General features: G+C 41.3%; 1 protein-coding gene across 7 annotated transcripts in view; it reads right to left on the reverse strand.

Moving 5' to 3' along the window:
* Positions 1-3,679: 3,679 nt before the first annotated feature.
* Positions 3,680-12,808, reverse strand: part of DIP2C (disco interacting protein 2 homolog C) — a 325,883-nt gene continuing 316,754 nt past the window's right edge. For all 7 annotated transcript variants that reach the window (XM_080385105.1, XM_080385104.1, XM_080385106.1 and 4 more), the window contains 2 exons: positions 11,366-11,489; positions 3,680-6,835 (listed from right to left, as the gene is read on the reverse strand). In XM_080385105.1, the coding sequence (XP_080241231.1) occupies positions 6,583-6,835; positions 11,366-11,489 (377 nt within the window). In that variant the 3' untranslated portion in view covers positions 3,680-6,582. The remainder of the gene's footprint in view (positions 6,836-11,365; positions 11,490-12,808) is intronic.

A 12,808-nucleotide genomic window follows, 5' to 3' on the forward strand; every position in this document is an offset into this window, starting at 1 on the left:
CTGTTTTCTCAGGGAGGCTACGGGCCTGTTACGTGAGCCGCTGGAAAAGGGGGCATTTTAACAAAAGCTTTCATTTAAGCAAATCTGGGTTTTCTTGGAAAATTTTCAAAACTGAGTGATCTCTAATAGGCATTTTATTATGACTTAAACCAGCAGTTCAAAGCCTCTTGTTCTGTCAAAAGGCTTTGCCCCAAGATGGAAAAATACTTCCATCCTTTGAATGAAAAAAAGTTACAGCTGAGACTACACTTCATTTGCTTTTCTCTTTCTCTTTGCTAACCAAAGAGCTGTAGGCAGAGGGAAGGGAAGAGATTAAACGTCACCCACTCAGTTTTTGCTGGCTCTACACCCTGGACTGGCAGTGTGGGCTGTGGGTTTGTCAGTGCCCCACTGCAGGCAGCTGCCCCCCGCACGGCCAGGCAGGATGGGCGCCCGGCTGTGGGGCCCTGCAGATGCACAGGAGTGTGTGTCCTCACCCCAATGTGTGGTATGGAGAGAGGGGAGCATGCAAAAAAAAAAATAAAAAAAATCCTTCTGTGGACTTCAGGACAGTATCTGAAACCAAATGTTTGTGAAAGACATCCTAGAAATGTTAAGGGGCATGTGTGTCTGCAATGGAAAATTTAATTCCTTTGTATCTCCTTGGCCACTGACTTCCTTTGGGCAGTTGTCAGCTCGAATTCTCATCTTCCTCTGCTCTGTGAATACTGGCCGTGCCATACTCCCTCCCAGCCTTGCTTCATGGAAACGTTATTTTCTTCTTGCATGCAGCTGCTTTTCTTGCCCCAGCCTTCTCTCAGCACTCCCTGCCTTTCCCCTGATACAGACCTGGGGTTTCTTTTAGTTTCCTGAACCTTTTGGGTTGGGAGAACCTCTGTCCTCATCTTGCACCACATCTGTCCTCCTATCTCCATCCATTTCCTCTCTTGGGTCTTACCCTAAAGCCCCTTGGCTGAATTCAGCAGGTGGTGCTTCATCTGAGCCTCCAGACTGAGCTGTGTCCCAGCACCTGCAGCTGCCTGATCTGAAACGGGCTCACCTGGGTGAGAAAACTAGTGTGCAGGTGCCCGATACCATGGGGTTAGGCAGTCTCAGTTGCTTCACCCTTACCTCCACATGCACAACATGCTCTTTTCTGGCCCTTCTACACCAAATGCTCTTTCCAGACCTGCCCTTGGTTCATGGCTTCCTCCACTGGTGTCCTTCCTCTTCAGCCGGGATGCTCAGCACAGCCCTCTTAGTGCCTCTCCCAGCATCTCCAAACCTTTCCCATGTGCTGCCACTCATACCTGGGACCCTGTCATGGTGCTTCCACTGGCTTTGTCCCCTCCTTCAGACCGCTCCACCAGACGCTCCCTCATGTGAAGCCTGCCAACCTCAATCCACCAAAGAACAAAATGAAACAAAATGCCCTTGTGCCTTTAGGAACAGCTATTAACTGGCTACAGCTGCACAATATTTTGCAATTTTTTTTTTATTAGATATGTTGTGGGATCCCTGGGGCAAAGGTTTTGGTGTGTGGTGTTTTTGTTCCCCCCCCCCACGTGGAACATACAGAATGCAGTAGTGCCTTGGCTTTGAAGAAATCTTGTCCACGCAGAGCAGAATGACAAGCACTCACGGTTGGAGTGGCACGATGCAGCAGGGTGTGCTTAGGGATCTTATGGCTGGTCTTAAACGCCACGTGGTCTCTAGCATCAGGGTGCATGCTAAAAATGTATAGAAATAGGCTGGTACTGGTTTGCTGGGTAAAAAAGGGAGAGCTGCTGTTCCGGAGGTGGTGACATCGGTGAAGCAGAGCACAGAGTCTTGGGAGTATTTTTGGAGTGGTTTTAAGGTGATACTCCCCAAAGGAGAGCAGACCCCCCCTGGAAAGGAAAGCCTGTTTATCTAATTTCTGGTAAGCTGCGTGAGAGCTTTTGGGAAGGTGGGCTGCCAAATGAAGCACTCCAGATACCAAAAAATAGCTCCGGTTGAACTTTTACATTTTAACCCCAAATTAAATGATTCATGACTACTTTCAGAATGTAGATCCAGGGGTTACGGTGTTCTTCCTCTTCAAACCTCATCCAGTTTTAAGCAAAAGGCTCTTCTACTAAAACAAAAAATTCAAAGCCGGGGTTGGCTCATACCCTGGGGCCAGAGGGGTCCAACCTCTGTGGGATGATCTTCTGGGCTTTACCTCTTGCTGTGCTGCCCACGCCAGCATCCAGCCCGGACCCCCAGACCCACCTGTGTGCCCAGTGTGGGAGCCATGCTGGGATCTGTATCCCCAGGGCTGCAGGGGGCAGCTGGTGACGGCTCAGGCTGGCTGCAAAAAGCTGTGCTGGAGAAAGTTAGAAGTTACCCCAAACGCAGCTCTCCTGTGAGTTTGTTCATCAGGTGACTGGTGAGAATTTGTTGTCCATCTCTGTGCATGTGTCCCGTCCCCCCTGGCTTAGATGATAATGGCACATAAAGCAAATTTTTCTGTTGAAAAGCACACAAAAAAGGCTGCATGGCCTTTTATCAAGCTTTTTTTCCTGTTCTTACCTTGTTAGTATCAACCTGATAATGAATGAACGATACTGTTCCTATGTGCATGAAATCATGCTTCTAACCCCCCTGCAATTTTTTTGGTTGAGATTCCCCACTAGCTTGTCAGTGTTACAGCCACTGTTTGTCAAAATGATTTTTAAAATGTGTACTTGAAATATTTTGACTGTTTAAAAATCCCTACCACATTAGTATAAAACACCAAACCCCTTTCTTTTTTAATAAGACTATTTGTTAAAATTGAATCGGGAACCAATCGCTGTTCTGCCATTGTCTTGGTTCTGCAACCCCTGACTTGCCCTCTCCCTTCCACTATTTTTGGCTTGCACTCTAAATCGTGGGTCTGCTACCCTGCACCCACCTCTTGTGATCAGCAGCCTGAAAGTGGACATGGGATTTTATACCCTGAACTTCTCAGACGGGCTACCAAAGACACGAAGACTCAGACGTTCACCCTTTGAAATCACATTTGGAAAATCAGAGCTAGGGCCGAACCTCTCCTCTGGGGATGCTGCTACTCTGCAGCTGGCAGCCAGGTCTGAACTCAAGGAATTTTTGGAAAAGGCCAATGGAAGCAGGCACACCACATTTCCTAGAGGTTTTACCTCGTCGTCCAAGGCTTCCGAATCGATACGGAGGTTCTAGCCCCATGTGTGTGACCAAGCAGTTACTCATGGATTTCCACTGGCAGAAAGCTCCAGCAGAGATGTAACACCTGGATCAATAACTTACTTAAGCGACTGATTAGCAATATGTTGGCAGCAAGACCTTGCAACAAAAGTGATAAGTGACAAATTTGAGGAGTTTTACAGTACTAATGCTTGTTATTGCTTCTCACAAAATGTTACCAAGCTTACAATAATCTTTACACTTTCAGCAAAAATGTGAACAGTATATTTGAATATATTAAAAAGAATTAAAAAAACATTTCACAAAAAACATTTGTTGCCATATGAAAGTCTTTCAGCAATAAATGCCCACACCAGTATTTAAACATTGTTAAAAGTATAATGATTTGTACTAATAAATTATGCAACAAGAGAGGTAAACAAAATAAAATTACAGTATAGCTCTCCATGTTCCTCCACTGAGCATCCGCAGCTCTCGGAAGATCCATTGTAGATGACTAATTAAGAAACTGATATTTTCAGAGCAACAAAAATAAAAGCTTTTATTTGTTCATTTGAATATAAAACAGGCGTTATCACAGATGTACAAAGCGTACTGGTGGTTTAACATACAAGGTTGCTGTCCTTTGCACATAAAAATTTTTGTTTGAAACTGTGATTGGCTGAGTTACATGAATTTCTCTAACCAGTCACCACACTCTATGAAATAACGCTGCTAACATTCAACTGATAAAAGGGACAGTCTTCCCTTGGGTAAAGTGTCAAGCAGGATTAAATATATATAATAAACAAGCACCATGAGGAATCTGCTCCTGTTTGATTAGTTTTGTGTTTAAATGTTCATTGTGTACCCTCTTTTTTTTGTGCATGTGCATCAAGTTGATTACATGGTTTTGTCTGACTCCAAAAGCACAAGGTCACAAGACAAACATTTTATACATTCTCATGAATGGTTTATCTACAGTACAGTTTCTAATACAGAACAATCCTTCTTTATTGCTCAGTCTGATGGTGCTTAAATGTTTCCTTCCTTTTGCTTGCACAACAAAACCAGAAACTCAGTTTATCATTTCTCTTAACTCAGGATTTAACAACCATGGATGACAGGTTGCAGAAGAGAGCTGTTATTAACTGCGTTTCACAACTGCATTGCAGTTCTTTTATTCTCTACAAATGCAAAGTTGACTTCGTGAAGGTTAAAGTGATGCTTTGAATGACGAGGTTTGTTTTGCAGTACTGAGATCAGCGATAGCAGGAATTCACAAGTTAGTTCACACACTGCAATTATGTTTGTAATCAATCAACATCTTGTCTGAAACCTTACAACAACTTGCCATAAAGAACAGATTTTATTCTTTTCAGGGAGCAGAAAATGAATTTGACAAAATATAGGATCGGTCTGCAGAGCATGAATAGGGCTATTCACAGGACAGTGAAGGCGGAAAGGATGGGCTGAAAGAAAACGCGTCTGACATGGCAAGATGCTCTGTACTGTACATGCAGACTAAAACGTCCCTACCCTTTAAAAAGATTTTAAACACCCAGCATTGAGACTTCCTTATACGTGATATAAACATGATTACATTTGCCCTGCAACAATCTTAGTCATGCATATCCGGTAATGAGAGCCAGCACATGAACGTCATTTGGGACAATAAGAAAAGCATTCTTGGACTGCGGCTGGTAAATCCCACTCTTGATCACGAACAGGTCAATTCAGTTACAACCACATGGAGGAAGGGGAAGGTTTTAAAAAAAGGGGCATGGGCTGCAGGGAAGACAACAGAATGGGGGAATCAAACCTCTCTTTTATCCAAAGGTAGTAAAATGAAGGCAGCTGTGATGCATGTTCTCAGACTCTTCTCCCGCGATGGCCTCGTATCGGAGACCGCGGGACTCCTCCGTTCTTTCAACAGGCAGATCGGTTCCTCTGATGTTTTAATGCGTTTAGGGACTAGTTAGCAGATGCACGATTCGTGCCAAATCCGTTGTAGTGACTGTATGCTCCTCTCTGTTAAGGAATAAATTAAAGACCATCGAAACAATCGTTTCCTGTAAATGTAAACTGGATGCATTGGCCACCGAGCTATATGTCCTAGCTGAGAGGCAAATTGATAACTCTGTGCAAATAACCCCAAAACTTTTCCTTATAGCAATAAAAACACCAACTAAAACAATGAAAAGAATTGTGCAACAAAGTTTTGCAGCTAGACAACAGTGCTATTCCTCAACCTGCCTTTTCTAAGTCTAACAAGTGTATGCACATGCCAGCACGAATATTTATTGTTGCCTCCATGGCAAAGAAAAGAAAATCATTGTAGTGCATTTTTAGTCTTAAATTCATTCACTGCCTTAAAGGCAGCAATAATTCCACTTGCTGGTATCTAGAGGATTCTTTTTGACAGGGATACTTAGCAATCCAGGATTGCTTTTTTTTTTTTTTCCAAAAAATTTGTGAGTAACATTTGATTATCTACAGTGGGAGACACCATGCAAGTGACAAGTACTGCATTTTAAACTTTAAAATCTTTTGTCATTAGTGAATTTATATTTCATATATATATATTTGATGTGATACTATCCACTCAAGATAATACAACACTTTGTTTTTATATTAGCAAACATTTCAAGAGTTTAATATTCTTGAATGTTTTTTCTCTTTTATACTTCTAAAGAGATCAAAATAAATTAAACGTTTTGTACATAATTACAGAAGAAGTAGTTAACTTATTTTATCTTTTTAGTTTAGTACAAAGATATTTGCAAGTTCATTGCCGAAATACACCTTATTTATAAATTTCTTCCATTCTAATGCTAACAGCAAAGGCTCTCTGGCCTTTGGGCTTTCAGCATCTCTGACAGAAAGCTGCAAGATTTCTAATTGAAAGGTGCTACTTTGGGTATTCTCCTCGTACCACTACATAGTTTCCTAAGGTGTGGGATCTAAAATGGCTTAAGTTAGTAACGGATCTGTATTCATCAGCTTTTTATGACATATCAAAACAAATGAAGAAAACAATTATTTGTATTAGTTGTTTTAAAAGAATCCATTTGGAGGGCAGAATAATAATAAAAAAAACCATCTACTTCAGCTTACTTAATGTAAAATACAAAGCCACATTTACTCAAAAAGCAGTATTGTCCAATAAGCAAAAAAAAAAAAAAACACAAAAAGTTTTAAATGGGCTTTTCCAACACACTGAAGGGCCTTACCCCATAGTCCTTCTTTTCTAAAATTTAGTGGTAAAAGAAAACATTTCACATTTTATTTCCCGCCAATCGTGACTGCTTTTAAAAGTCGTAATAGAAACAGTTCCATTCTGATGAGTGTCAGCATCTTATCTGCACACTTTTTTAGTGGACACCAAAAAATTTTATACATCTATAGTAAAGTCCATGGAAGCTTTAAGGTACAAGACTACATGTTGTAGGCCACATAGATAGGATCTAGCTGGTCTGCCAAAAATCCATCTCGTAGGTGCATACGTTGTTTCTCTCCACGGGAGTTGATAGGAATTACACCAATGTCCACAACCACCACTACCCCTACAATCAGATAGTGTTCCTCCAGGACCACATTGGTGACCAGAGGAACCAGGTCCAAAGCTTCTTGCTCCGATCCATCCAGCTCAACTACAACGACCAATAAATTTGTCCAGGTAAACACCGCACTGGAAGGAAAGAAAAAATAATATTAGCGGTGGGTTTTTTTCATTTTTTTTTCCCATTTCCTTTTTTACCCTTTTCATTTCACCTTGGTTACTTTTTGTTTCAACTCCTAGGGCTCCTTCTGTATGTTCACCGTAAAGCATAAGTAGCAAGAGAGAACACGTCTGCAGGCAGGGGCAGGAAAACAGCCCCCGCTAACTCTCACTTGTAATATTGCTGCAATAGTAAGTAGTGGGCTAATCGTCACAGAAACTCAAATCTAATCCTCGCCTGTCACGTACGGAGGTAGTAAGCCAACGTGTGCTTGTCTCTGCAGCCAGAGAACTGTCACAGCACCGCTGTGTTCACAAAGGCATGCGTGAGCAATGTGTGGGTGGAGGTGTCTTCTCGGGGGTTTTTTGAAGAGCAGCCAAGAAGAGCAATGGAGGTTAAAAGAGGAGGCACCAAAAGCAACAGCAGGCACACAATCTGAGCTGAAAGCTCTTTGGGATAAACTCTGCCTACCGAAGGCGTGCGGAGCCCTGGGAACATTTATATGGCACGCTGCAGGCTGCACAGAGGTCCTCGGCTGCCCGGGGAGGGGGCTTCCTTGCTTGGATGGTGCTAGGTGAGCATGGCTATGTGCCTTCTGGACTGGGCTGGCTGCTGTCCAGGCAGGTCAGAGCTCAGCACAAAAGAGCTGCAATTCTTCTGGACCAATTGGTTTACACAGAAATAAGCAATGTCTCCATCTGTTTTATTTCAGCTGTGTTTTATTTCCGTTGAGTTTAAGGAGACAGGAGTTTTTACATTCCTTAGTAACAGGTGAGATGGTCAAGGGAACATCATTATTACCAGTATCTCCTCTTTACTAAAATAACTTTGTAAGACCCCAGATTTTTGGTTAAGCCTTTGAGCTGAAGCAGACAAATTTTGGTTTTTGCTACTGGGCATCTTTTCTGGCTAAGGATAATGTATTTATCCTTCCAAATGTGGAGGCTGGGAGGGTATGAACGTCTGGCGTATGCTTCCCTCCATCCTCTTCTCCACGTCTCAAATGTCTCCAAAGCCTGTGAAATCTCACAGGAGGTCAGCAGGGCTGAGCCTCCACAAAGAGCAATCTCATTCTGCCTTGCAGGTGCTTAAGACACAGACCATGGTTAATTCTCCCTCTAACTTATTCCATAGCATAAATAATAATATTCTACACATGCAGCTCTTATATCAAGCCCTCTATTTTATCTTCTGTTACCTTAATAAAGAGAGGGCTAATTTCTCAGAACTGTCTTGAGCATAAGCATCTGAAAGTTAGAATATATTATGTATACAAGCCAACTTCAAAAAGAGGTACCTACCCTAAAGTCAACACTTGATTGAGACAGAAGGGCACTGTTTTAGTCTACTAAGACATGCTGAAGTCCCCGAACTTTGGAAACATATCTTACTTTGCCCAAAAGTTAGCTATGAAAATGTGATCTATGTTGATGCTTAACAGAATGGATTTTAGGAGAAAAGTACTTACTATTTAAAAAAAATGCATTTTCAGATCCTGCCAAAGCACTATTTGATTGAACTTTTATGTGCTTATTGATCTGGAAAACTAATGGGCAGCCAAAGCAAGGCTGTGCAGGCTCATTTTGACTTTGCACTGCTAGGAAATGAATTTTAATTCGTAATTATGTTTTCACAGACCTTTTAGTAAGTTTTGATTGATGCTGGATATTAAAAAAGTTAAGTATCAGTCTGCACAGGGACCATCTCCAGAGAGGTCCTAGAATTTTGATGGATTACTGTACAAACATCTAAATTAGTATTATATATATATTTTAACAAAAAATCCTGGGGAGGTTTTATTAAAATATAAGTTAGCACTTGAAACCATGCCTTAAACCTGCTGTTAGCTTGTTACTTGGGAAAGCAATTAATGGCAAGATTCAGGAGCAGGTCCCGATTACATGGCTTAGGAGTAGTTAGTTTGAGTTCAGAAGACTGATTCCCAAAACTTTCCTGAAGCTTCTATATTATGTCCTAGAGCGACTGACATGCCTAAGAGAGTTTCCATTTAATTTAAAACTCATTTCATATGTCACGATTCTAACTCAACAATGACCACTGTAAGTAAAAGGAAATATTGCCCTTTATGTTCTCACCGGTTGAGATGAAGATGTATTAGCCAGCATGTATCACTTATGAATACAGTACCTTTACAGTCCTGATGAAAAAAACAACCTCAAAACCAAAACCCCAAACCAAAAAACTAGGGATGCAGGAAGGCTGCACTTTCTCAAGAAATTCGCACCCAATAGGAGGCGCAGGAAGTCCAGAGTCAGAGGTTGTTGATTTTGCGCTAAATTTTTTCAAAGACAAAAATACTTCTAAATAAATTTTTAGAGCTGATCCTCAATGACAGAAGTTGTACAGCAGGATCACATGTCAGTCAACAAGTCACCGCTATCCTCAGTAGTGTTAAAGGTTACAAAAATGAGCATGTGTGCCTTGGACACGGAGGCTATTTCTATAATCTAGCAACTGCACGTACCCACTGTCTTTTGTTTGCAACAGGTACTGATGCAGTTAAATCCTTAATGGGTCATTGTAACTGAAACAGCAGCAGCCTCCAACAACAGAGGCTCATGGCCCCGTCCAAAGAAAGGCATATACAAAGTATATATAAAAAGTAAGATTTAACTGGCTATTATTTTGTGTTTCACAAAGAGAAGAGGAGCACCTCTAAGAGAAGCTGAAAGAGAAGTTGAGGTAAATCAAGGACAGTCAGGACTAGGACTAAGAATGAAAACTCCACGCTGGTGGCTTGAGAGAGCTCTTAGGCAGAGCACTGGTTAGGAAGAGGCTGGGAACTGTGAACAAACCAGATGTTGTTGCTCTGAACTACTGTGTGTCCATTTTCTGCAGGGACCACATCAGAGCAATGTCTAACTCATCGGCATTCTCTCTTCTTTGAGAAAAAAACCAACCCCAAAGACTTTCAATTTTGGCCTTTGGGCAAAGGGTAGTAATAGTATAGTGTGTCTTCTGAAATCTTGCTCACGTGCCTTGCACATTATCACCCAACTGCTGGGAAGAGTTAAGGCATGAAGAATTACTCTCATGTACTTCTACCTCCTTGCAGAAATACACTGGCCTTTTTCTTCAGTCTTCCCAGCTTACCCCAACGCTTTTTTAGTTGCCACTATCCCACTCAGGATTTCAATGATAATGGAAGGAAAAGGATCCTCAAAGTGCTCTCAGTGGTCTTGGAAAAAGAAATACAATTTAAGCATTTTTGGCCACTGAAACTCACGATGACCATTTCTGCAGGGTGAGAGGGCTACTTCATTTACTGCCCATGAGTTCACACCTTGAGGACACACACATCTCTGACAAACAGGTACTGCTGAACACATCGATTTATGAATCTGTGGCCATCTTCTAACAGAGCTAAATACCTTAATCTGAAAACTCTCCATCCACTGCTGATACTGATCTGACACATTTAGGAGAATTTCACAGCATCCTTAAAGTGTTCACACTGGTCTATATCAGGACACAGAATCCACCGCCCTGTGTAACGGCTAGCTGGCACAAGACCATACCAGCAGGGATAACGCTCTATGGAAGACGGAGTAAGGCAAACCCTCAGTTATAGTCAGCCAAGCAATTAACTGCCTTAATTTTAACAGATATTAAAGAAAAAAGCAAGGTGTTTTGACTAAAGAAACCAGTCCAGTCGCTGTGCTTCATTATTAAGTTCACTGCTCCAGGTTACACCTTTGCAGACAGTATTGAAAAGAAAAATGGAGAGTCACGTCTTATCCGCACTAAATTGCTCTGGCTGTTGCGACAAGTTCACTGTGGATGAAAGGAGAACAGCCGAGCTGAGGTTATATCAAAACAAACTACCTAACTCAATCTTCTGATGCAAGAATAATGAAAAGCAATTTGTTCTCATGTCGGCCTCAAGAAATGATTACCTGCTGTGTTCATTTGATGATGTGATACATCGATTAAGACAACATCATTATTAAGTCATTGATTTACTGCTTCAATTTCCATTGTAACCTGGATTTGATCACTGTTTGATTTATTAATAACCAATTCAAAACTAACAGTGTGTTCACTAATAAAATTTATTAGTGTGTTCATTTATTTGAAATGTTTGCTTGCTTACTCCTTCTAATAACAACTCCTAAAGCTTGAACTCATGCCACTTTGCTTTTCCTGGTTAGAATATAAATCTCTAACTCCAAGAAACAGCTACTGACCCACCTGAGAGCTGCTTGGGTCTGTCAAATTACAAGTTTAATCCTTCACTTGCACTTAAAACCATGCAAAAAAATAAACATATTGAATGACCTTACCAGAAAACAGTTCCTCCTTATTAGATCTGTTTGTAGAAAAGTTTCATCCTAAGGACATATTTACAGCTGAGTTATAAATCCTGTGACCATCCTGACAGGCCAGTTCCTGGATCAATTGCAATATCCAAGAAAAAACTCCAGACGTTATAGATATTTCAGCTTTATATAAGGGCCATGCTGTTATATAATCCTTACCATTCTGTGATGCTCTTGTGTGCTCTAATTACAGAGGTTTCAATATCGATCGGATGGTACCTCATCCCTCGTAACTCCATGGCTTCATCTAATGCACCCACAACATAAAGTGCATCATGGCGTTCTGGTTGTGAGGAAAAAAAAATAAATTATTCTGTTCTGCAGTACATTAAAATAAAAAAATGTTTACATTAATAATTAAGTAAAATAAGTATAGCATTTTTAAGTTACCCTTGAATTTCTGAAACCCCAAATTCCAGACTGATAAGAATTTTCCATTACTAAAGTGGGATGAAGAGCAGAACGCAGAAGGAAGGCAGAAGCACTATTCCCATTTGAAGAAGAGAAAGGTGGAAATCTTTATCTAAAGACAGTGGCAAAATTCCTGTTTTTCTCCCAGGTGGATGCAAAACAGACTCTTTTTATTTTATTTTTTTTTAAGGTGCCCTAAATAGACAATAGGCTCCTTTTTTCTCTCTTGTTTCTTTTGAAAGAGAAAGGATGGATTTGACCCTAACAGTACAGATGATGTTTTTTCAGTAGTTTAGAGATGGTCAGTACTGATGCTTAAGGTGTCTTACAAAGGTGTTTAACAATAAATTAGAAATATGAGCTATATGCCAGATAGCAAATTGCTCATTCAGGCAAACGGCAAGCTCTGGAGCATAATGCTCTTGTAGTACAAATTTTTACTGATCAAAGAAATAAATGAGGCTGCAATGACACTTCTGAGAAGATATTAGGCTGATATATAAACAACTGTATGTTATCCATGAAGAAATAGTATTTGCTAATAGACTGAAAAAGAAGATAACTGAGTCCTTTTACATTAATGTAGATAGTTGCATGGTGGCAATGTAATGGCAATATAACCTCTACTGGTAATTAAGCGCAGAGACCTTTCTGCACTGGGAGCTAAAAGTGGGAGGAGAACAGGGACTCAGCAAATCTTTGCCAGAAGATTTAAGCCATTTAGATGCTTAAGTTGCAATATCCTCAGAGAATCCCAAATTTTCTCAAGGCTGGGCTATCATGAAATGAAAAAAGCCTGTGCAACAGAAAGTAAATCTCTTCTGGAAGATGCTAACATAAGGACACAGGCAGCAGTCATAATCCACAGTGATTACTAGGATGCTTTCAAATTTGATGAATTGACTGGTTGGCCGAATAGCAGCTATTCTAACCGCCCTGCCACCGGGGCCTTGGGATCACTCCTGGAGGCACTTGCAGCATTGCTGGAAACCATCCTGTGCCAAGAGCCTCGCCTGCCACCTCAGCCAGCCGCTGCCGGCGCGCTGTGCTCCACATAAGCCGCAGGAACGCAACGTCTGCCCAAGCAGAGCCACTGTGTTCCTGGCAGGGCTGGCTGGCTTACGGCTCTACACGAGACAAGGGGTGTCATAAAAACAATTAACAAACTCCTGTACCTTCCCGACAGAAACC

This window comes from Falco punctatus (genome assembly GCF_963210335.1).
Source record: "Falco punctatus genome assembly, chromosome: 4".
NCBI lineage: Eukaryota > Metazoa > Chordata > Aves > Falconiformes > Falconidae > Falco > Falco punctatus.